The 25,827-nt window shown below is 44.0% G+C and overlaps 1 protein-coding gene across 5 annotated transcripts in view; it reads right to left on the reverse strand.

The window, feature by feature from the left end:
- RGS6 (regulator of G protein signaling 6) overlaps positions 1-25,827 on the reverse strand; it is a 228,938-nt gene that overhangs the window by 52,454 nt on the left and 150,657 nt on the right. For all 5 annotated transcript variants that reach the window (XM_077927480.1, XM_077927474.1, XM_077927476.1 and 2 more), the window contains exons 4-10: positions 11,875-11,925; positions 11,124-11,230; positions 9,388-9,439; positions 6,286-6,350; positions 4,735-4,811; positions 1,126-1,207; positions 424-498 (exon numbers count right to left, since the gene is read on the reverse strand). In XM_077927480.1, coding sequence (XP_077783606.1) covers positions 424-498; positions 1,126-1,207; positions 4,735-4,811; positions 6,286-6,350; positions 9,388-9,439; positions 11,124-11,230; positions 11,875-11,925 — 509 coding nt within the window. The remainder of the gene's footprint in view (positions 1-423; positions 499-1,125; positions 1,208-4,734; positions 4,812-6,285; positions 6,351-9,387; positions 9,440-11,123; positions 11,231-11,874; positions 11,926-25,827) is intronic.

Below are 25,827 nucleotides of genomic sequence, written 5' to 3' on the forward strand. Positions count from 1 at the left end.
AGTGAAAGCAGCAATCCCTCTTGCTGTTCTGGCTTCTGGGATAGCTGTGCAGCCTGCATTCGCTCCATAAGACGCACACACATTTCCCCTTACTTTTTAGGAGGGAAAAAGTGAGTCTTATAGAGCAAAAAATACAGTAATCAGGTCTACACGTTATGTTGTATGGTTCTTCACAACTGGTACACACAATTTATCTACCTCTAGTAAAAGGCAAAAGATTTATATGATCTGAGGTGAAACCAGAGTATTCACAATTTATCTACCTCAATGAAACTGAAAAGCAACTTATATGTATGTATCTTTGGCATGGCCACGTACCTCCTGCTATATAACAAAAACATCCCATGAAACTCTGATATTCTTATTGTAAAGGTATGGCATAATTTAACGTTAACTTTTTTGAGGCGGGGGGAGGAATCTTGCCTTTTTGACCCTCTGTGGATTTTTCATACGCCGACACTTTCTGATGTCCATCTCTGTTGTGTTCACGCAGCCCGGCTGAAAAACACACATTTATGAGATTACTGGCTGCGTTTAATTTTCATACTGTCTCTGCTTTCTAAAAATCAGTAATTTCAAACCATGATCCACACAGCCAAATTTTGCTGTCCTTTATTTAAAGTGCCGTTATTAAAAACAGGAGCTGTTCTAATGCAGGGACAGGGAACCTGCTGCCCTCCATATATTACTGAACTTTCAACAGCCCTAGGAAGCATGATGAGTGATCAGGCACAATATGAGCTGCAGTTCCAACAACTTCTGGAGGGCCAAAAGTTCCTCATCTCTGCTTTTCAAGTCTCAAAAGGCCACTATGAGGTACAATCCAGGACGAATTAGCTGCAACTGAATTCAATTTCATACGTTGCCAGTGGCATTGCTCTCCTTTGTGTGGTGAAATGCTTCTGCCTCCCCACTCTTCCCAGTGGGAAGATTCATGCTCTCTGATGCAAAAAGTGAGCTTTGAAGGGGCTTTAACTAATAATCTACAGAATTGTGCCAATTCTTCCATACTATAGGAAATAGGATGAAATAAAGAAAACATGCAAGCTCACGTGATATCTATGTGTGAAAACAAAATAGAACATGTCATCGGAGTGTATAGCAGCAACAAATAATTTAACTTACCACTGGCCTATGGACATCCCAGAAGGCTCTTTCTTGACTATCCAAAATTTTCCTTTCTGTTTTATCCTTTTTTCTGTCAATTCTAAAACAAACCACAAGAAAATCACAAAAGTTTGATTGGGGTTTATATGAGAATCTAGATTAACCTTTAGTGTGGTGTTTTGACTGATTGGATTTTAGGGTCTATTGAATAACCTTCGGAACATTACAAACACAATTGCTATATAGAAAAAGCAAAGGCAGAATACAAATGTAATGTAATATTAAGCACCAACAACAGTTCATAAAATCCTCCACAAGGACAATCCCACAATGAAATCAGACCACAATTTCACTAGTTGGAGTTAGCAAAGGGCAGAGATGGGGAACCTCTGGCCCTCCAGAGTCCAACAACATCTGGAGGGTCAAATGCTCTCTACCCTGGGCCAAAATTCTTGTCTTCCCCAAGGTTTCTTGAACTCAACAAGGCATGTATAGGATTGTGAGGCTAATTTGCTAGACTTTGGTAGTCAGATTAGAAAGGCTTTGCAGGAATGCTGTTGTCACTAACTCTGCACCAAAAACATGGTGCTCATTGCATCCTGTTGGGTGGACTTGTATGTGCATTATTGTCAGGAGCGAGCCAGCAGTAAATTACACCGTAGATTCTGGCATATAAGACGACTTTTTAACCCCGGAAAAGAGGTTAAAAAGTTGGGGGTCGTCTTATACACCGGGTATGGGCGGTGCAGAGAGGAGCCTCCCCCCCCCACTGCTGCTGCTGCGGCGGCGGCTCCGCTCCGCGAGAGAGCCGCCCAGTGTGGAGCCCGCCCACTGCTGCTTTGGAAGCAGCAGCAGGGGCGGCGGGCTGTGCTCCGCTCCGGGCGGCTTTCTCCCGGTGCGGAGCTGCCCAGCGTATTAGGCGACTGGGCTTAGAAGACGAACCCCCAAATTTCAGCTGCCAATTTGGGCAGTCGTCTAATACGCCCAGTTGCCTAATACGCCGGAATCTATGGTAACTAGTAGCAAAAAACGCGATCAGCACAGGAGTGTCAGGCCTTATGACCACAGCAACTCATCTCTGATAGTTCTTGCCTCTATGAAGAAGTTGTTCCCCAGCTGGCTCCTCCCACATTCCTCTGCATCCAACCTGTCCATGAGAACTATACTACAAGTCCTCTCTGTGGTATCAAGAAGCAATTGCCATATTTTCTTTCACACAACAGAGAGCATGCCTTGAAACCATGACATGAATTTATTCCTTAGCAGTAAGCAAAAATATCTGGGGGCTACATTCACCCTACCTTTAGAATAACATGGGGGCAGAAAGCAGTTAGTAAGCATACATAATGCCATAATGGTTGGATAGTGTTCTCGAAGCTACAAACATGAGCCTGACCAAACTGCGGGAGGCGGTGGAAGACAGGAGTGCCTGGCGTGCTCTGGTCCATGGGGTCACGAAGAGTCGGACACGACTAAACGACTAAACAACAACAACAACAAATGCCTAGATGAATTTTGCGGGTGGCCATTTACATATCACCAAAAAGGAGCACACAAAATTGCACAAAACTGGCATGTCCTAATTTACATCTGTAGGTGCAAATTTAGAAATAATTGCTATAATTTAAACAGAAATACATTACACCATAGTGGTTAAGTCTGTGCCCAGGTGACCTGTTCGCCTGCTCAATCTGCTGTCTAAGTGGTAACAGCTGATGGGCAATTTCAAGGTCTCTGCTCTCTCTGCTGATGGATCCTTACCTTTCAACCAGACCTGGACCAGATAGCTATTCAAAGAAAGGACCTCAAATAGAGGACTATCCACTGTAAAGCGGGACACATGCCCACCCACTCGCAGGGCTCCATTACACCTGTGTTTGTCATTCAAATGCAGCCCAGTTATGAACTAAGCTTTTTTGCCCTCCCCCCCCCCAATGTTGACAACTGCCAGAAGGGAAATACAGAGTAAGTAATGACATGGTAGGCACAACTGTTAAACCTAAGTACTTAATATTAGGTACATAAATCTAACAGTCTTAGCAGCAAGAGTTTAATGATGAGCATCCACACTTATCGCTGCGGTTGACACTGACTAATGTGGCTCATTTAATGTTGCCTGCGGCTTTGGGAATACCCCACGGATGGGGGTAGAAGCCTCTGTCATAGAAGAGGCCTTCAAATGAAGGTGGCCAGGAACAGGCAAAACAAACACCCTCTATCCCAGTTCCACTGCTCAAATATGTAGGGATGGCCAAAAAAAAAAAAAAAAAAAAGTGAAGAGAAGAGAATCAGAGAAGGCAAGAGTCAAATGAAGTTTTAAAACCTTTCCCGTATTAATAAGACAATTTGCAGCAAGTGACAAAAGTAGATTATTTAATTATGATTAGCCTCAAAGTTCTTCACACCACACTGGGACTATAAGGTTTAATCGGGAGATTAAGCAACTGACAGGGAAGATTCACGCTTACCTGGGAGTCTCATGGAACAGCAGGACTTCTGAGAAGACATGCACAGGGTTGTGCTGTAAGAGTTCAGTGGATTAACTGGCAGGGCCCAATTTTAACTGGCAAGAATGGAGGTTAAGGGCAAACATTTATTTGGGGCTTGTGCTTGTGTGTGCTATTTTTGTTCTGGTGTGTTAATATAATAGGGAATGGGGGGGAAAAGATGGTGCTGTAATACAGACTGTATGTTTTAATCTGTTTTTAGTTTGCTGCAAAATTTGTGTTTTTTCTAACGTTTTCAGCAGTTGCTCTTAACTGTTTTTACCAATAATGTCATCTTTTTTATTCTCTTTTCAGGTTTTTCACAACCAAACACAAATTTAATGAAATAAATAAATCCCCTCCAGCAAGGTGTGATCATTTTTGTCTACCAAATTGTAAGCTGACATGTTTATTGCAGAAGGCATCTTTATTTATTTTCTCTTTTTTTGGAGGGGGCAGGGAGCTTCATCTTCAGACAAATTAATGTATTATGGTTTTGAGAATATGCAAAATCACTGAAATGATTCATTGGTTCAACAGCAGGTGATGGCTCAATAGTCAGCTATTTACGATGACAAATTAGGCCTAATGCCATCATTCCCACCTGCCCTTTCCATGTACAAGCCATGCACAGGGTGATATCCAATGAGGGTCCCACCAGAGACAATTGGTGCGCACGTGTGTGTGTGTGTATGCGCACACATGGTGGACTGCAGAGGAAGGAGAAGTCCCATTGAACAAGTGGAAATCTGCTTGTGCGACACTGGGCATCACCCACAGAAAATATGGGTGATGTTTATGTTTGTTTTATTAAATTTATATACTGCCCTTCATCCAAAGACAGCATTTTTGGGGGAGGGGGAAGGGTGAAGAGGCAACCATATGAAGACCACATAATCATCATGCCAGAGCTGCACATGTCTGGTGGCTGATGCCATTAATGGAGAGGTTCTCCTTGTGAATGGAGCCAGCTATGCGGTGAAGGAATGTTAACTGTTCAGATCCTGAACGGAATGCATCTTTTAGTTCCCTCCACTTTGCAGAGGGTAAGGGAAACGTACCCTTGAAACCTAAGCTTTAAGAAGGAACGGTTAGCCTTAACACATTCTCTCCCCAGAAGATTCGTTCACTTGGTACCTACTTCACTTGAGCTTCAGCTTGCATGAAGATGAATTCCCACTTTCTTGCAAAAGCTCTCTGGAGTCTTGCCAAGTTCTCCTAAACGAGAGAGGAAGATGAGGCGAGCCACCAATTATACCAACTCGTGCTCAAAATGAACCTCTCATTATAACGTCAGTCACGTGTATCTGCAAAGCCGGACAGTCACAAAGCAATGGTGGCGGCAGTTGAAATGACAAGAATGGAAATTGCATTGGGCATAAAGGAGTAAAGAACATAACACAATACCTTGAGTTGTAGCAGGGCATGAAACCACCTTTCTTGTATTACTGGTGTGCACCCCCCTTTGTTTCATGTACCCCAGTATTTTGGGAATTATTTAGCTGCTGTCTGTTCGCTTCACATAAGATGAGTCCCATGGTCTTGATGTCAGTGTGGCATTGGTAGAGAGGATTTGAGCCGGCATTTTTAGAGTCCCATTGACTTAAATGGGAGCGTTTCAAGTATCTACCTAACATTTCAATCCAGTCAGTAGGACTTGAAAGCACTCAATTTTAGCTCAATTCTTTCCATATAATGTATCTATTATGTGTATTTTTCTCTCTCTACCCCCCCCAATGTATTATTGAAGCAACCTACACTATGGAAATGCCACAACGGGAATCTCATTTAGTAAGTTCACTATCTAAAATGACATATTGACTTGTATAGGAAGGCATCATTGGCCTTGCCAACACAGTGGACTAAATATTAAAGCCCAGCCATTTTAAGCGACAAATCCACCGTGAGCCAGAATATGCAGACAACATGCCTTGCCTAAAAAAATTAAATAGATACGAACTCACATATAGACAAAATGGGAAAAGAAGGTATAAGCAAAGGAAAATCAGATAGTAAAAAAAAAAGGAATTACAAAAACCTCCAAAACATCTGCAGTAATATATCCAATGGTTTGTTTGCAACCACAAAAACAAAATCACTCCTAAAAAAAAAAAAAGATGATCTAATCGTTTGGCCTTGTCTGATAATTATTGCTCTCAATAGGCCCCAGAATACTGCATTTTGGTGCCATGCCTTCTCTGCATGTATACCAGAGCGTGACTGTTGGCTCTGAGTAAACCCTTTGTGATTCATAAAGAAGCTTTATAACCCACACAATTGACTAGCTGATAGTAAGCAAAGATTTGTAACTGAATTTATAAATAATGAAGTTGGAAATGTGTGGGAGTAAAACCCTGTAAAGAGTGATAATATAGTGTATAAAAAAATTTAATATACCATGGTTGGTGGTTAGAGTCAATTGGCAGTTCTGCCTGGGTTGCAGGGATGGAATGTGTATCTGTTTAGCAAGCCAGAGGAAGCACTGGGTTGTGAAGGAATAAACATCCACTGTGGTTTAACAAGCATCCAAAAAGTGAAATAGCATGAATTTCTTGACATTTATTTAAGAGTTTCCAGATAGAAGCAACGATTAGAAAGCACAGATCCCACCTTCAAGTTTGTTGTACAAAGAAAAGAGGTTTGCTTTAGAGGACAACATTACACTTTGTAACTGTAAAATCAGTATACCTACGGCTTCATAATCCGCCAGCTCCAGCCTCGCTTTGTTCTGCATGGTCCTCTTGCAAAGATAGATAGCTATGGAGAGAAAGAAAACAAAATGTCACCATTAAGGCAAGGGCAGTTGCTACAGGAAAAATAAACCCAGCCACAGGTGTGGACCAACTCCCATAACTGCAAAATCACATTTTTCAGATGCCTGAATCACAAAAAAAATCATTTCTGGGTACCCAGAAATTCTGAGCATGTCTGTAGAATTGTTGTGTGTATCATACAAATGCTTCCCTGAGCTACTTCATGATGATTGGTAGGATACAAACAGAATAAATGATAATAAAATAAATCTTAGCAAAACGGCAACATGAATAACATGGGAGAAGAATTTTGACGGTGAGTGCGAGTCTTTCGAGATGGTTCCCTGTGCATGCTCTACGCGCTAGGATGTATTTCCCTTAAAAAATGTGCCCATGGTTAAAATGGCAGCCCCAAAACTCATCTGGTCCAATAGCCTGCAATGCAAATGCAGCAATGTATTGAGTTACCGACTGGATGGATTTTGCCAGTTATAAGGGAACAGAAATTGCCATCTCTTAAGCATGAAGCACTTGCTTAAATATCTCCCACTGAAATAAAATGGACTCAGAACAGCTTAGACAGCTGCACAATGGACTCAATGCCTATAGAAGGAGAAGGATTGTTTGTTATACATCTTTTTTTCTTACTGACTTGTTGGAGTTATTAACAGTTAAATAAGAGATTAAATGTGATTACCATCATATGACTTCCACAGTGATGGCAACTCTGCTTCCAACTATAACTACAAATCCTAAAATATATTTATTAAAAATTGTGCAGTGACAGGGAAGAAAGGGTTTTTGTTTGTTTGTTTTGTGTGGTCATAAATTGCTTCTGGTCAACCTGTAAAAAAAAGCACTGCCAAAAGCCCTTGTTTTATGAGCACAGGTATATTCATTTCCTTTGCCAGTGCCCCGGTTGAATGAAAAAATTGATTTTATCATTTCAGCGTGAGAGGAGTAAGGCTGTAGAAGAGACAGCAATAACGCATAGAGACAGCTAAAGATAACAATGCTGACATATTCCTTTTATGCATTAGTACTCAAGCTGTTCAGACATTTAATAGAGAATTCTGTGGTTTATTAGCTCATAAACCACGTTATTTCTTTCCCAACGCCAGACACCAGCCGCTAATATAAACTGATCACTCTTCTTTCCCCCCGCTATACATCAATGCAACGCCATTTTCATTTACTGCTGTTAAGGGATTTCTAATTTTGGTTAGAGAACAGTTTATTGATCAGCCAGACTATATATTAGCGTCCAGGCTACATCATCATTTATCGTACAGAACACCAAATTCATCCACAGATCACAGTCTGACCTTCGTACAAAAACCATACTAATGATGCTAGATGGCAATAACCTTAAGGCATTTTACAATGCAATCATTTTATACACAGGGAGTGCATTCATATCTGCAGCTGTAGATCGACACTGTTGCATCTGAACAAAGTCCTATCTTAATTTCCATATTAACTTAATCTCTGCTCTGTTCTGTACGCAATTTTGTATACGGCTCAGCACTATTGAAATTACTCTTAATGTCTGCCCAAGGACCTTTTCACATAACAATTAATATCACCACGGCCGGCCCAAGGGGAGCAACAAGTGGTGCCCCTATCCTAAATCAAGGTGCTTAGTAACAAAGGCTGTCAAATTATTTGGCATTAGAGGCACAAACTGCACAAGCACCCCTCCCCAATAGTAAAAATGCAACAATAATAAATTAAACAACTAACAATTTGCTGCCCAATCATGGCACCCAAAACCAGCTTAATAGTAGGGTTGGCTCTGAAAAACACTGTACAGTGGTACCTCAGGATGTGAACGGGATCCGTTCCGGAGCCCCGTTCGCATCCTGAAGCGAACGCAACCCATGACTGCACATCTGCAGGTCGCGATTCGCCGCGTCCGTGCATGCGCGTGACGTCATTTTGACCGTCTGCACATGCTCGAGCGGCGAAACCCAAAACTAATGCGTTCCATTACTTCCGGGTCGCAGCGGAGCGTAATCCGAAAGCGTTCAACCTGAAGAAACTTCAACCCGAGGTATGACTGTAATGTTTCCAGTGTAAAATTAATGTATGGGGATTGGGGGCAGAACTGTGATGTGACTTTGGCTCAGCTCTGCTTGCCTTGAGGCAGCTGGGCGCCAACAGAGCAGAAGCAAAAAAAGGGGAGGGAGGTGGTCTTGACAGCCACTGAAACATTGTGGCTGGTGCCCACGGTTTTAATTTCTCCCCAAATGCCTCTGGGGCCCCAACTCAGGATAGCTCTGGAGCACTGGGGCCCCTAGTGGCAGAACTGGATAAGGCATGGGTACACAGGAAAAACATAACAGTTTTTAAATCTTCTCCCCAAACACTGTGAGATTGGAGAGAGCCCTGGAGAAATGATTCACAGTAATTAAAAACTAGAGCGATCTGTTGACATATATCTGCCGTTCTTTTATATATTATATTAGTTAAAAGTTAATGGGAGGCCAGGATTAAGATGTTTAACACAATATGCACATCCGTTGCATTAAATTTAAATTTCCATAGATTTCAAATTGTATTACATAAAGTAAGTGTATTATGAGAAATAAAAGAAGCCAGAAGAATACAATTAAAAATAATTCAGCACCTAGCACAGCATATTACAATTGCTACAACAGGAAGTGATATCATTAAGTGGGCCACCAAGACCCTCAGCAATTTTCAAGTGTTCAGCTAGGAAGAGGGAAATACTGATCTTGAAAAAAATCTACTGTTAATTTAATAATTCATCCCTTAATTTCTCTTGTGCTTGCTCATTTTATATATCATGAATTTGCTCCAGGAGATGTTGCATGTCAGTTGAATGAAGGTTAATATTATTATTATCATCCAAACTGAAAGACAGTCCAGCTCTAGTCATGCGAATAGAACTGTTTCTTACATGGGAAAGGAGAAGCAATGTGGGTCATATAATGAACCATCTCTTTTTAGAACAACTTGGTCACTGGAGATACATTTACAAATAACATTTAAAAAATGATATCACCCCAAATTCTCACCATAGTCTGTGTTTTCTGGTTCCCAACAATTTGAAGGCCAAAAATATGGAGCCTGAAAAACAGTGAATCTTTATCACTATGATGCATTCAAATATAATTATTGCTGTTATCATAATTAATATGTTTATTTTATGAATCGCTTCTCATGAGGCATCCCAAAGTAATTTACAATATAACAAAAACATATTTACAACAGTTACGCATATAAAAAACAGTTAAAGCAATTGTATGTATAGAAACAATTTTAAAAACAATTTGTGTGTGTGTGTGTGTGTGTGTGTGTGTGTGTAAAATCTGATGGGAGGGCGTTCCACAGGGCGGGCGCCACTACCGAGAAGGCCCTCTGTCTGGTTCCCTGTAACCTCACTTCTCGCAATGAGGGAACTGCCAGAAGGCCCTCGGCGCTAGATCTCAGTGTCCGGGCTGAACAATGGGGGTGGAGACGCTCCTTCAGGTATAAAGGACATTCTTATGTTAATGAGAAATATTCATAAAAACAAGATTTGATCAGTTGTAAAATATTGTGAGAATTATATTTTCTTTCATTGCCTCCTCATATGAAGAAAACTGATATAAAGTCATGTGATGTAACCAAAATGTATAGCCATTCCAGCAGGAAGATGGCGAGTTCCCCCCCAGAAATGTGTGTATTGATGTGGTTTGGGCAGTCAAAACAAGCTGGCAGACTCAAGTCTCATCTTAGAACTTTAGAGTTGGGAGGAAGTGGGGAGGAATCCTGAGGGTAATCTAGTCCAACCCCCTGCAATGGAGGAATCACAACTAACACAGATGGTCATATAACCTTTGCTTAAAAACCTCCAAGGAAGAAGAAAGTCCACCACCTCTTGTGGGAGTCTGTTCCACTGCTGAACAGCTCTTACCATCAGAAAATTATTCCAGATGTTTAGCTGGAATCTCCTTTCTTGTAACTGGTTCAGGTCCTAGGCTCCGGAGCAGGAGAAACAAGCTTGCTCCATCTTCCATGTGACACCTCTTTAGATATTTGAAGATGGCTATCATATCTCCTCTCAGTCTCTTCTTATCCAGGCTAAACATACCTAACTCCCACAACTGTTCCTCAGAAGGCTTGGTTTCCAGACCCTTTATCATCTTGGTCATTAATACACTGGTACCTAAGTTCCTGAACGCCTCCATTGTCGTACATTTCGGTTCTCGAAAGTCAAAAATCCAGAAGTACCACTGTATCCTTATTAAACTGTGGTTCCCAGAATTGGACACAGTACTCCAGATGGGATCTGACCAAGGCAGACTGGAACAGTACTATAATTTCCCTTGCTGCATTGCATTGTGGGTCTGTCAGCTGCCAATAGGTAGAAAGTGTAGGAAAATAAGTTGGGCATGAGACTGATCATAATATGCCATGCCACGGGGCATAAGTATGTGGTAGAACACATGGTTAGCAACCAAAAAGGTGTGAGACTCAACACCTAGCCCTACTAGTTAAAAAGGAATCTCTGTCACAGTTAAAACAAACCAACCCCCCCCAAACTTAACTTTATATATAAGCATCTGTTAATGTCAACAGCGCTGCTTAGTGATAATAAAAGTTAAGCATTTCCATGCCACTGTCAGACAACTAAAGCAGCTCCTCCAAAAGTTAGAAGGCAGCAGGTGTGTGATGGAATGCCTTTACTCTAGGTTTATTCCTCTTGTCAAGGAGAAAGCAGGAAGTTCTTATCAAGGAGGGTGTTGGGTCGTTGTGTAATCCAAATTACCTGAAAGCGATAGAAAGTCCCATCATCCTTCAAAGTAAGTACATGATCTGAGATTGGGAAAATGTATCCCTGTGCTGCAATGAGACTTCCCATATGTATTGCTTCAGCTGGAAATTAAGGCAGAAAAAATATGTGTCAAATATCTATACAAAGCAACATCTCCCAAGGCCTAGGGTGGCAGGACCTTGTTGGTACAGCAATCCCCGAGCCATGAACATCTCCTTCCTTACAGACACGCTTGGGTGCTAAAATTGGCAGGTGGTGGTGGCCCAAGAGAGGACATTCTCTGTGATAGGCCCTAAGCTGTGGGAGTCCTTCCCCACAGAGGTGCATCTGGAGCCTTCATTCAGAGACATACAAATCCCACTGAATTCATTGGCGCTTCTTCCCAGGTAAGTGGGTACAGGATTGCAACCCCAGGTTCTGCTATAATCTCCCTATCCTTCTCTAAGGTTTTCATCAATCCAAATGGTGCTAGAAAGAATTCTGGAGAACTCAGAAGAGAAAATGAATTCATTTAGGGATGGCACGAAACAACTTTCAACCCCTCTTTCACCTTGTGGTCACTTTTCCCACCTGGGTCTCAGAAACAGCGTTCCCAGAACCTGGCAACAAATTCTCAACCCTTCAGTTTGGGATGCCACAGAATCACAAGATTCCGAGTTTAATTTTATAGCATACAATATTGCAAGCCATAGATAATACCAAGCCCCAAGCTTATATATTTTTTGGCATTGAAAGAACAAATTACCTGGGTCTTCAATGTTGAGATTCTTCATGAGCCACTGCACTATGTCAGTCCCTAGAGAAGAGAAAGGAAAGGAAAGGAAAGGAAAGGAAAGGAAAGGAAAGGAAAGGAAGAAAGCCAAAAGGAATGAGACAAAGAATACATAAGCAATAAGAACTATTTTCAGTGGTGTGGTGGAGATGAAATGCTGTGGGGAGGGGTGCGGCTCCAGGATGTTTTTTTTTACAGCAGGAGCAATGTTGTCATCAGGAGGAGAACCAGGAGGAGAACACCACCACCCCCGCTCTGGTAGGTGAGGACGAGACTTTCAAGTTCTCTTGCAACAGATTAGCAAAGACGAAGTCAGCAAATAAGGAATAGTCAGTAAGAGGCAGGATGCATCTTTCTTTTTTTCTTTGATGTGGTTCCCATTGTCACGCTGTCAGTTTAAATGCTGACACTTCTTGGCAATGTTGTATCCGTTTCTAATTACAGTGGTACCTCGGGTTAAGTACTTAATTCATTCCAGAGGTCTGTACTTAAACTGAAACTGTTCTTAACCTGAAGCACCACTTTAGCTAATGGGGCCTCCTGCTGCTGATGCGCCGCTGAAGCACGATTTCTGTTCTCATCCTGAAGCAAAGTTCTTAACCTGAAGCACTATTTCTGGGTTAGCGGAGTCTGTAACCTGAAGCGTATGTAACCTGAAGCGTATGTAACCCGAGGTACCACTGTAAAACAGGGAAGGCCAGGGAACCTTCTTAAGCCCAATGGCTGCCCTCCCTTCTAGGCAATCTCCTGAAGGCCACACACCAGCCTTCAGGGCCAGAAGCAAAGATGAGTAAAGCAACAAATGTGCATTTTACCTTTATCTTATAGGAGGCTAGTTTCTACACGCACTCATGCACCCCCTTCATTCATAAGAACCGGGATCAGAGCAGTGGTCCACCTAGCCCAGGGATCTGCAACCTTTAAGACAAAAAGAGCCACTTGGACCCGTTTCCGAAGAAAAAACAACTGGGAGCCGCAAAACCATTGCGACATTTAAAACAAATATATCTCCGGAGCCGCGATCTGACAGCGGGCGGGAAGATGACGTCGGGACGGTGCGTGACTAATGCACACACCGCCCCCATGCGACGTCACAGCCAGTACAGCACCCGCCACAGTGAGGAGTGTCGGGGCGCACAATGCGCCTCCTCCCCTCGCTAGTATCCGCCCCGGAGCCACGGCAAAGATGTAAAAGAGCCACATGCGGCTCCGGAGCCGCGGGTTGCAGACCCTTGACCTAGGCCAACAGCCTGTTTTCACAGAGGCCAACCAGATGTCCACAGGAGCCCCACAAGCATCAACTGTTGTTCAGAGCCATGCTGCCTCTGGCACCGGAGGCAGAACTCTCTCTGTTCTGCCGTCTTCTTACCTGTTGGATGTGCGATGTGACAGCATTGGTGGGGAACCCATGTTGCAGGATAACAGCTTCCATCATCCTTGGCCATTGGCCATGCTAGCTAGGACTGATGGGAGTTGTATCTGTAGGGTACAGTGTTTGCTGTCCCCGGTTTACAGTTAGAAACATTGCACACAGCAATACCTTCAGTGTCTCGGGCAACTTATTGCTTAGGACAGCAACCAGATTTTCTGGTCAATCAAATATTTATGCCTCCCAATCAATCAATGAATCAGTCACTCAATCAAGTCAGCCAGCCATCCTTCCACACTCCAAAACAATTTGGAGTTTCTGAAGATTTGCAAAGCTTGTACAAAGATAATTCCAGAAACACCGCACAATCACCCCTTTATGTGTACCATTTTTGAAAGCCCAAAGGACTCCTGAGATGCACCGAGAAACAAAAGTAGTTTTTTTTTTATGGTGGGTCCCTAGCTTTCCCCAAGGCTGACAGATTATCTTCCTGTTGACTTTGCCAGACCATTAATTATCACCTGCCAAAAATGATTACTCACCCTCAGGATAATGACAAGCGTTTCCTCCCCCTGTTAATTAGTGTCACTGCTAATACTCATGTGTCTGATCAGCATTCATCAAGAAAACAGACATATCTCCACACCCTCCTCCCCAGATGCCATTAATCCAACAAAGAAAACACTCACATATGTGTGTGCATGTGTGTGATTATGCAGGCTGCATCATATGCTATTACATGCTATTCATGGGCTTTTTTTCTAAAACTGCTGTATTTTCTAAAATAAAGAATAATAATAATAAACCTTTATTGCCACTACACCACCTGTGTGCAGTGAAAACTGCTTTCTGCAATCTGCCAGGGGTCAGCTAACTCCCTAATTCCTATGGGAACTATTAAAAAATAAAAGTCTTCTGAAAGCCTCTGACTTACAGTTTATTTTCTACAAAAAAAGAGTGGGCTATAACACAAAAACAAACAGACAAACAAACCTCCTTATCTCATAACAAGCAAGCAGGGTTAAATTTCCCATGGAGCTCATCTTCTTATCCACTACAATGCCTTCCAGAACCAAAGTTTTCCCTCTCAAGTCTCTGGCCCTGTAAACATGTTCTATAATGAATATGTTAGTCGTGGTGCCCTTCTTAATCATGCAGGAAAGAAGCAGAAAGCTTTAACCCCCATTGCATATTTTTGAAATCAAAGCCAGCAGAATGCAGAAAACAGGATAAAAATGGGCCCACTGGTGTCTGCGACTGACAAAGGGACTGCTGCTATCCAGGGCATTAGCACACAAGAGAGGCCATTATTTGGCTTCCAAATCTCTTGCATTTTTAGGAGGAAAGCAGCGGTAATGGCTGATGTACAGAGAGATAAACAGCGGGAGATTTGGGAAGGAGGGGCAACTGGGTGGCGGTAGATGTCAGCAATGACTGCATGCTTTCGTGTGTGTGTGTGTGTGTGTGTGTGTTTGTGTGTGTGTGTGTGTGTGTGTGTGTGTGTGTGAGAGAGAGAGAGAGAGAGAGAGAGTCCAAATTTTTATAGGGATGTTCTAGACCAGTGTTTCCCAACCTTGGGCCTCCAGCTGTTTTTGAACTACAATTCCCATCATCCCTGACCACTGGTCTTGCTAGCTAGGGATGATGGGAGTTGTAGTCCAAAAACAGCTGGAGGCCCAAGGTTGGGAAACACTGTTCTAGACCACACACCAGTGATCAGGGTAATGGAAGTTTCTATACACACACACACACACACACACACACACACACTCCCATTTCCTGAAAGCAGGAAAGCGAGACCTGAAGGGCCTCCTTTGGCTCCTGAGCCTGAGGTTCCAACTCACCCCTGTTTTATAGTAGACCTATATGAATATTGTATTGTGGCTCTCTTAATCTTAGGGAGCCTGCCTGCCTATGTTAGGAAGTCGGGCAACTCCATTTGGCCACAAGTAACAAATGTGACTGCCAACGATTTCACTGGCTCTGCAGCATGAAGATAAAGTGATGTGCAAGGCCAAGGCCTCAGCTAGTGAACTGCTGCTGTCAGCCTGCTTTTCATGTACAGGAGGAGGGTCAGTATAAAAGTTGGCAACATTCATCTCCCCAGAACTGACCAAGGGAGCAACTCTTCCTGGCTCTGTGCAGCTATTATACCTAGCACACATGGTTAGAAATGGAAGCTACATAGGCAACGTTTCTGATTTCATCCCTTATAGGAGGCGTGAGGAATCTGCTGCCCTCCAGATGTTGTTGGCGTCTCCACCCCTATCGTTCTGCCCGGACGCTGAGGTCCAGCGCCGAGGGCCTTCTGGCGGTTCCCTCATTGCGAGAAGCAAAGCTACAGGGAAACAGGCAGAGGGCCTTCTCGGTAGTGTTGCCTGCCCGGTGGAACGCCCTCCCATCAAATGTCAAAGAGATAAATAACTACCTGACATTCAGAAGACATCTGAAGGCAGCCCTGTTCAGGGAAGTTTTTAATCTGTGATATTTTAGTGTATTTTTAATCTTTGTTGGAAGCCACCCAGAGTGGCTGGAGAAACCCAGCCAGATGGGCGGGGTACAAATAAATTATTATTATTATTATTATTATTATTATTATTATTATTATTATTATTATTATTATTGGATTCCAACCACCATCAGCTCCTACCAGTGTAGCTAATGGCCAAAGATGGTGAGAGCCAGAGTGCAGCAACATCTGGGGGAACACAGGTTTCCCACCCCTGCCTTATTCCTCTCCTTTCTTTTTTTCGGAAAAAAAAAATTCTTCCTATATACAAAACCTAAGGCTGTCATTATGTGCTGCAACTGCAGCATGACAACAGCAGGCAAGGCGATCAAGCAAAGCAAACAGGCTGAGCGAGTGAGCAGACAAAAGATGGCCCAGGTGGGCCTTCCCATGTCCTCCGAAGAGGAGAAAGTCTTTCACCTCATGCTGCAACCCACTTACTTCTGCTGGCAGGATGGAGCACAGAGGAGAAAAACTCTCCTCCTGTGGGTGGCAGCGGGATCTTGGGATTAGAGCACGTTTTGAGTGGATAGGGGAGTTTGGGGCAAATTGTGGGTGGTGATGGTGACACCTGTGGGTGGCCTGCAGGGAAACAGGGACTGGCAACAGGGAGGTGGATTGGCAGGGTTAGGGTGGGGGTGGCTGGGGCAGAAGGAGTCACAGTGACTGGAAATTTGGGTAAGAGGTAAAGGATGGAAGTTTGGCAAGGGAGGTAGTCAGGGTTGGCAAGCAATATAGGAGGTCCAGCAGCCCCTAGTAGTTAAAAAAACAAAACAAAGTAAGGCAAACAAAAAAGAGGAGGAAACAAGTTGTTGTTACACACACACACACACACACACACACACACACACACACACACACGTACACACACACACACACACACACACCACCTTTTCCCCCTGGTGGGGGCTCAAGGCAGATTTCAGATAAAAATAAGGACCACTTAAAACAGAAAAATAATAATAATAATAATTTAAAAACAGTTAAACATTGATAGAATAAAAACTACATAAATCTATTAAACCCATACCAATAATTACAATAAAAGCAGCACGGCACAAGCTCTTTTACTAAAAGCCATTAGTTCCCCAAAACCTGTTGGAACAAGAAAGTCTTCATCTGTTGGCAGAAAGACAACTAGTAGAGGAGCCAGTCTAGCTTCTCCAGGCATGGAGTTCCGGAGTCCGGGAGAAGCCAACAAGAAGGCCCTTTCCCGCATCCCAACTAAGTATGGCTGTGAAGGTGGAGGGACCGAGAGAAGGCTCTCCCCTGGAGATCTCAAAACCTGGGCAGGTTGATATGAGGGAATACAGTCTGTCAGATAGCTTGGACCAAAGGCAGACCCACATAGGGCGTGTTACAGTAAATCCAAATGGGACAGTATTCCAAATGGGTGACTAAGGCATGTCGCTCTGTGGCCAAATCAAACATCTCAAGGATGTTATCCTACAGAAATAATTCAATACAACATTTATGGGTAATACCCAAAGAAGCAGCAATTATGAGATGTGCTTGTTCCTTACTTGTTAGCGTTGCGCTGCAAAAATGAACTTACATATCACTGAGAAAACGGTGAATCAGATCATAAACTGCCAAGTCGCTCATTCATTTAACGAAGTATTATGGAGACAGGATAGCAGCTCTATATCTCCAACTATTTCCTCATAAATATTAGATCCCACTGTTCCTTGAAAATGTAACCAGACAAGCGTCTGTCACAATGACAAACAGCAAGGCAATCAAGGAAAGAGGGTGGGGTGGGGGAATGGAAATATCAAGTTTGAGAGCTAGAGGAATTATAGATACAATGGATTTGAATCACCACTGTCTGAGATACACTGTTTTTATGTCCCATCACTTTTAGGAAGATTGCAAAGCTCACAAGAAATCAGCCACAATTTCTTGAGCCTGTCTCCCTCCCCATACTTCTTCACAGTTAGGGTAGCCATGCGCCCTTCTTTACAGAGGACAGCCCTCTATCCGCAGGGATGTCCAGCTCAAGTCATGCTTAAAGAGAAAGGAGGCCTTGAAGTTGCCCATACAGTTAACACCTTGAAAGGAGACAAAGCACACAGGCCACCTGGTCAAAGCTTTTCCCACTAGGATGGAATTTATTGTATTTCTGGTTAAATTACAGTAATCATTTTCTAAATTTGCATCTATACATAGATATTAATATATTCTAGTGCATTCAAATGTTATGCAAATCTGTGGTCTCTTCTGAATTAAGCACTTCTTCTTTTTTTGGCAATGTGTTTCTGGCTACTGCATTTATAATATTGGAACAGTCTACATAGTTTCTGGTGTGGAAAAAGAACTGCTCGTGATTATATTCTTTTCCCATTAGATGGAACATTTTGTATTTTTTGGGACGCGGGTGGCGCTGTGGGTTAAACCACTGAGCCGCTTGGGCTTGCTGACTGAAAGTTCGGTAGTTTGAATCCCCGTGACGGGGTGAGCTCCCGTTGTTCAGTCCCAGCTCCTGCCAACCTAGCAGTTTGAAAGCATGCCAAAGTGCAAGTAGATAAATAGGTGCGAAGGTAAACGGCGTTTCTGTGCGCTGCTCTGGTTTTGCCAGAAGCAGCTTAGTCATGCTGGCCACGTGACTTGGAAAAACTGTCTGCAGAAGCAGACAAACGCCAGCTCCCTCAGCCTGTAAAGCGAGATGAGCACCGCAACCCCAGAGCTGTTCGCGACTGGACTTAATTGTCAGAGGTCCCTTTACCTTTGTATTTTTATTGTTTTCTGTATTTAAATACTTTTTTTAATTGTACCTTGTTTTGCTTTTTGCTCCAGAGAATATTTGTTGATGGATTGCCATGAAAATCATCACCAGCATCACTATCATTTTACCGCTGCTACTACTGCAACAGCTACTTATTAAATGTGCAGAGCATAACTGCAAGTACAAGAAAAATGCCCACAAAGGGCCTGGAAAATTAAAGAGTGGGGTTTAGTCTCGGCAGACTAGGCAGTATTCTAAGGCTAATTTTCACATTTCATGCTATACAAATGCTAGTCATGTCAAACATTTTATTGCAGCTACCAAAGGTCATTAAAGTTCCCTCTGGGGGCAAACATTTGCATGCAGAAATAAGGTATAATTAGAAAGACCAAAATTGTCTATCTTGTATCTCCAAAACAGGAAATAGCAGCTCCCATCACTGCCTTGATGCTAACATTCTCTGTTTGCAGCTTTAGCAGAGAGAGCTGTGGGGAACACCTTCCAAAACCTGATCCTGGTTAGGGCAAGAAGGGTTAATAACATTGCCTCCTCTGCTGCCCACAAAATCCAGTCTTCAGCTGGAAGGGAAGGCAAAGCACTTTTGATGCAGCATCCAGCTCTTTCCCAAGTCTGCTGCCTGTCTTCTTTCTTTTCCTGTTTGAAGCCCTTAGAGTGCATCAGCAAGACAGAATGTGTGGGACCTGCTATCAGGGGGCTTATGATTCCCCCCCCCCCTAATTCGCCTGCCAGACAAGGGATTTTCCATGTAACACCATGTTGCGCCACAATGTCCGAAAACCATTTAATAGTATTTCCCCCCTGTAATTCATATGTAAATAACTGCTCATGTCAGCATGAAAAATCCTGGCACTTCCATCTGAAAGTGCAGTAATTGCTTCACTTTCAGTATCAGCATGTGGTAATTGCTCTGTTTGCTGCCAGCCAGATGCATCAAGAAAGAAACAGCAGCATGGAGCGTTTGAGCAATGAGAGCAGAGCGCTCTCTTTATTTTCTGCACCTTGCCTCTGGGGTGTGTCATGGCAGCACTGCCTATGACATATCAAGAAGAGTCAGGCTGAGGCCTCCTGTATCTGAAAGGCTGCCTTCTTTCCACTGGGCAGAGGAGGCCTCCAGCTGATTTTGCCACTGCTGCTTACTGGGAGGCAGAGGCAAGGTCAGTGCGGTGGAAACGCACTTGTGCTGACAATCTGGCACGGGTGTGTTTGCACTGCCCTGATTCGGCCACCACCTCACCCCTCCTGATAAGCACCAGGTCAGTGGAGTGGTGCCACACCACCAATCTGTCTGCTACCTGTTCCAAAATGCTTTGAATAATTTTATTTATTTATTAACTATGTATCCCATGTCTCCCCCAATAAGCTCAGTGTTGGTTCTTTCCATAGTTCTTCCCCTGCTCCATTTATCTTCACAACAACCCTGGTTGGTAGGCTTGGCTAAGAGATGGTGCACCAAGGTTACCAAGTGTTGTTCATAATGATGATGACTGAATATATAAATTGCTTTCTCCAAAAATGACTCAAGAAACAGAGTATTACAATCTCATGGTGGAGGGGCGAGTTGGACATGGGTCTCAGCCTTGGTCCAAAGACACTTAACCAGTATATCACAATGGCAAACAGAAATGAAATATGAAATTGACAGCGTAACATCAGAACTGGATATTTTGTACAATATTATTCAATATTACTTAAGAGAGTTGACCCTTTTCCATTTTACACACACACACACACACACACACACACACACACACACACACACACCGTATATTATATTTATATGGCATATTTCTCCCTCAGGGTTCAGTTCCCTTTCTTGTGATTTCTTGATCCTTCTCACTTTTTTGGTGAATAAGATAGCAACAATAGAGGGATTAAAACCAGGAGTCTTTATGAAATGGGTCGAGATCAGTGCCATCTCCACCTTCTAGATCAGGGGTCGGCAAGGTTTACCTCGCCAGGGCCGGTTCACTCCAGCAGAGATCCTTCTGTGGGCTGGATTGTGCGCAAGCATGAGTGCGCGGACCCACGATTTCCAGCGTCTGTGTCTGCGCAGATGCGATTTCTGGCACTGTGGAAGTGAGTCTGGTTTAACGCAGTGTGCAGGGACTCACCAGGTGGGCGGTTCAGTTCAGGGGTGGCTCGTGGGCTGGTTAAATGACCCCGGTGGGCCGCTTGTGGCCCACGGGCCTTAGGTTGCCGAGGCCTGTTCTAGATTGAGAAGGAATTCACATTGGAAGGTGGGCTCAAAACCAAAGCCAAGATTAGTGAATAAATTCCCAATCAGCTGCCTGCAAATAAAATACATTCAAGATTTGGGCTGGACATCATTCAATTTATTAGCAGTAGTGAAATGGAATCGTTATCTCGTTTTTCCAAGGAAGGGGGAATCTTCTTTCATCTTATTCCTTGATAGAATTCTTGTCAACATCAGAGTCCCAGGAAACCTTTAACTGCTACGCCCAGGATCTGAGCTCTGTGGCACACCAGAAGCATTAATTGGAAAGCTGAGAAGGAAAGAGCATGAAATCCTTTCATGTCCTTCTGAGACTTGCCAGAAATTGAATCTGAAGTTTCAACCTGCGAGTTAAATGTCCTGTACTGTAATCTAAGTTTCTCAACCCTAAGCCACTAAGAGGGTTGTTTCTGCCGAAAGCTACTGCCATGCCTAGATTCAGACTGGCTGGCTAGTGTGTGCTGTGGATACCAAACGTTAAGGCCTCTGATATTTAAGCCAGTGCTGTGATGTCTGTTTTGGTCTGTTATTTCCCATCCATTCATTGGGTTAATTCTGCGGAAAGAGGCTGGAAATGTTGGTTAAATTCTCTAGGCTGCTGCGCTTTGTCATTTACCTTAATATCAACATAATACTGTTATGAGGTACCTAAGGAGTGTCCATATAGTCAAAGCTATGGTTTTACCAGTAGTGATGTATGGAAGTGAGAACTGGACCATAAAGAAGGCTGATCGCCGAAGAATTGATGCTTTTGAATTATGGTGCTGGAGGAGACTCTTGAGAGTCCCATGGACTGCAAGAAGATCAAACCTATCCATTCTGAAGGAAATCAGCCCTGAGTGCTCACTGGAAGGACAGATCGTGAAGCTGAGGCTGCAATACTTTGGCCACCTCATGAGAAGAGAAGACTCCCTGGAAAAGACCCTGATGCTGGGAAAGATGGAGGGCACAAGGAGAAGGGGGCGACAGAGGACGAGATGGTTGGATAGTGTTTTCGAGGTTACCAGCATGAGTTTGACCAAACTGCGGGAGGCAGTGGAAGACAGGAGTGCCTGGCGTGCTCTGGTCCATGGGGTCACAAAGAGTTGGACACAACTAAACAACAACAAGAAGTGTCCTCTTCTTTTTTAATAATGCCTGCACCATTCTCTTGTGCCCTACAACCTCCCTGGCTGTCCAAACTCATGGGAAAGCCCATAGGAGGATGCCACACAAACTTTTTTTGGAATCACTGCCTATGGGAGCTGCCTGGGGAATGCCTGAAGGTGGTACAATTTTGTTTGAAGTTTAAGGAGCTTCTTTTCGTAATTTTTCAAAAATAATAGTTGCACCACTCAGCTGCTCTGTGCTTCTGAAGCTGCACAATGGGACATTTGACAAATGTCCTGTCAGGTGCCGTCGGAACATTCAATAGATGTCCTCTAAAGGGACAGAAGTGACCATGTACTCTGGAAGTATATTGGGATGCTGGTGGTTCTCTGAGAAATAGGAGAATAAGGGTTTTGGGATATCTCTCAGTGTGTTGAAGGTGTACCTCCACTTATGTTCTGTCTTCTATATTTGTAAATAAACACAAATATTTGAACTTATTTTGTGGGGGGGGGGGACCAGACCCAGATCAGCTCTGCACCCTTGAAATGTCTCACAATTCTGAGACTTTTGATGTATGTTTAACATCAATCCTTTCAAAGTTCGTTGCCTTAAAAACTTAAAACAACAGCAACATAAAGGCACTAATGAGCAGCAGCCAACTCAGCAATTTACAGCCCAACCACTAGTTCTTGAAAATCTGCCCAAATAAAATCCAGCAACATATGGAGGATGTAAGTCCTTAGTTTAATGCTACATGGATGAGCCTCCTTAGGTCCAAACACAATGCCTCAGGTTCATGCCCTCTGCCTCCTCCCATGTGGCTTAGGCCATCTTAACTTTCATTTACACAGAATCTTGTATGACTGTTGTCAGGGGCCCAGGAGCAGAGGCACAGGAAAGGGAGGAGATAGAGAGCGAGGGGGAGGAATCCGAAGGAAAGGTTAGCGATGACAGCGGTCTGAGGTCTCTGAGTCTTTCCAGCGAATCGGAGGATTCACAGAAAGGGGCTCCCATGGTCAGAGCAAGGGGGGTGCCTAGGGGGACACCCCAGGAAGAAGGGGCCAGAGGGGACTCAGAGAGCAGCAGTTGGAAATCAGGACCAGCTTCCCCACCAGAGCGCAGTAGGGGGGAGGAGTCCCAGGTATCGGGACCAGGAGGCTCACCGCCAGCGGGAGGAGAGGAGTCAGGATTGGCCACGCCTCCATCGGAGAGCGAGGAAACGGTCAAGAGGAAGGTGGAAGGCTGGGCGCGCGCGCCAAGTTCAAATGTACAGGAGGGCGGCGCAGTTGGCAGCCCGGATAGGGAGCCAGGTCCCAAAGCCCGCCGAAAGGAGGGGGAGGAGTCAGGGGGGTCAGCGTCAGAAGAGTCCAGAAAGGAGGAGACCCCGGGGGGGCAGAAGGACCCAGAGGAGAAAGGAGAGACAGAAGAGGTGGAGTAAGGTTAGAGTCTTAAGCTGGTGTACAGGGGGTGGAGACTCAGATGGAGCTTCGCCGGTCTAGCCTCTAAGACGTAGAGCTGGGGCGCTGCGGCTTGGAAATGGAAACTGTACTTCAATAAAGACTTTTGTACATTACTACCGGCTAGCGTTGGTCCTCTGTGAGCTGGGACCTGGAGCCAGCTCTGACAACTGTGTTATGTACAAAAACAAACCACAACACAGTGCTTACCTATATAAGCCAGCTTCATAACCTGTGGTTTGAGGTCTGCTCGGTTAGAAAGTACACAGCACTAAGCTGAAATTCTTTGAAATAAAAAGTAAACTCAGAAGCAGTGGTCCTTTCAACCATACAGGAGGAAGAGAAGGGAAGGGGGAACATGTCAGCCCGATGTGCTGCTTAGGTTTGTGGAGGCTTGCCCAAATCACGCCAAGCCATGGTTTAGTGTTACATATCAAGCCAGATCTTTCTTAACTCTGTTCCAGGCCAGGCATAGGCAAACTCGGCCCTCCAGATGTTTTGGGACTACAACTCCCATCATCCACAGCTAACAGGACCAGTGGTCAGGGAGGATGGGAACTGTAGTCCCAAAACATCTGGAGGGCTGAGTTTGCCTATGCCTGTTCTAGGCGGTGGCCAAGGTGTGTTCCAACAAACATGGAAAAGTTGTGAGGGGAAGTTTATGCATCCAAAAGAAAGCACTGGAATATGCCAAGACAACAACGTATGCGGCAAGTAACCACTTAGTCCCACAGGTTCAAGGAATCACAAATACGGAGGCAGATTGCCTTTGAATGCCAGTTGCTGGAATCAGAAGTGGAGAGAGGTCCTGCTCTCTGGTCGCTGTGGGAACAGGACACTGGTCGCTGATCCAGCAGGGCTCTTCTTATGTTCTTACAAAAATGCACAGTATCACACCATTTTCTTACAGGAACGTGCAAACATGGAGTGCAACGAAAATTAGACAAAAGAATGCAAGTACCACTGAAAGAGGTGCAGTCTCCTAGGCCACAAATCCCCATCTACATTATCCCGCCATACTGTGCCAGACCAATGAAAAACAGTGGACAGATATTGTCAGGGAACTGACATCGGAGCCAGAGGCGGAGGCAAGGCTCCCAAGCGATGCTGGAGAAGGGCCCAGCAGGGAGAGAGGCAGCTCATCAGCTGGGGAAGGAAATGAGCGTAACACCAGGGATAAAGGGGGGCAGATGGGAGAATCGCCGAGGGGGCTCCAGGACTCCTCGCCGGAGACCAGCGGGGAGAGCACGGGTCCTCCGCTACCCACACCCTCTCTGCGTAGAAGACTTCCGCGCAGAGAGAGTAGGAGGAGACTTGGAGTCAAACAGCTTTTATGCTGGAAAAGGTTTAAGAAACGCCCACTGACGGATTCTGCTAGCGACTGAAACAGCCACGAAGTGAAGGGCTGTCCAGACAGAAAAGGCTTAACCAGGCACACTAGCCAGGAGTGGCGGCAACTTACGCACGAGCAACCCCTATAATCATTACAGATATATTGCGGGAAGTTCCTCACGCTACAGTATGTGCAAATGCAACCCTAATTCCAGTATCAGATGCTAGAAAGGCGAAATCTCACACGGGATGCTGTCCAACTCCACCTCTCCTGCAGAAGTATGAATCAATTCTGCCTCGGGCAAAAAATGTACTGGGCAATCTCTGCTCATCACATTCAAGTCTATGTTCTCATATAGAACATAAGCTGCACAACCCTTTGTTTATCCGTTCATTGCACACATACACACAGAGCTTCCTCCTCAGCTTTTCTCATTCCTTTGCTCCCTGCTTTGCTTCCTCTCTAGTAAGACACCTTTGAAGTTAGGCAGGAGGGCTTTTTTTTATGCCTGCACACCAGATGCAGTGAGCATTTGGGTGAAAGCAGAAAGCTGAGGGGCCCACAAGTTATTAGTATGCATTGTTATCTGAGACAGTGACTTTGGAACATGACTACAAACAGTGGATTACCGTTGCTGAATTCTAGCTTCAAGGGGCCCAAATTCTGCGTAAATCTATAAATTGGCCATTGTGTGGCCCCCAACAAAAGACCCACAAAGGAATGGGGCCCTGATAGAAAAAAGTGGCTCACTACAAATCCTCTGTTAAAGAGTCCTTTATGTATTACTGTCCGAGAAATGCCTTCATTCATAAATCTGTTCCATTCTGTTTCCACATTAATTGCAAATTAAAAAAATATAAAATAAAAATCTGCACGATAATTGGTATCAAATAGATATTTTTGAATATATTTTCTCAAAATTATTATTTATTAAATTGCAGATTTCTAACCGCATTTTCCTACAGTTTTAGTTGAGAATAGCATTGCAAAATACAAAGTGTGGAATACTAAGAATGACCAACATTCCAACCTGCATTCTAACAACTACATTCCCAACCTGCACCTTAGTCCAGGAGGTGCAGACTTGATGAGTCTGTATAGCAATTCACAAAGGCTGAATTTCTCAAACTTCCCTTCTGCTAAACACACACACGATAAGGACTTGACTCTGCAGAAAAATGTCATCA

Source organism: Podarcis muralis, chromosome 1 (genome assembly GCF_964188315.1).
Source record: "Podarcis muralis chromosome 1, rPodMur119.hap1.1, whole genome shotgun sequence".
Classification (NCBI taxonomy): domain Eukaryota; kingdom Metazoa; phylum Chordata; class Lepidosauria; order Squamata; family Lacertidae; genus Podarcis; species Podarcis muralis.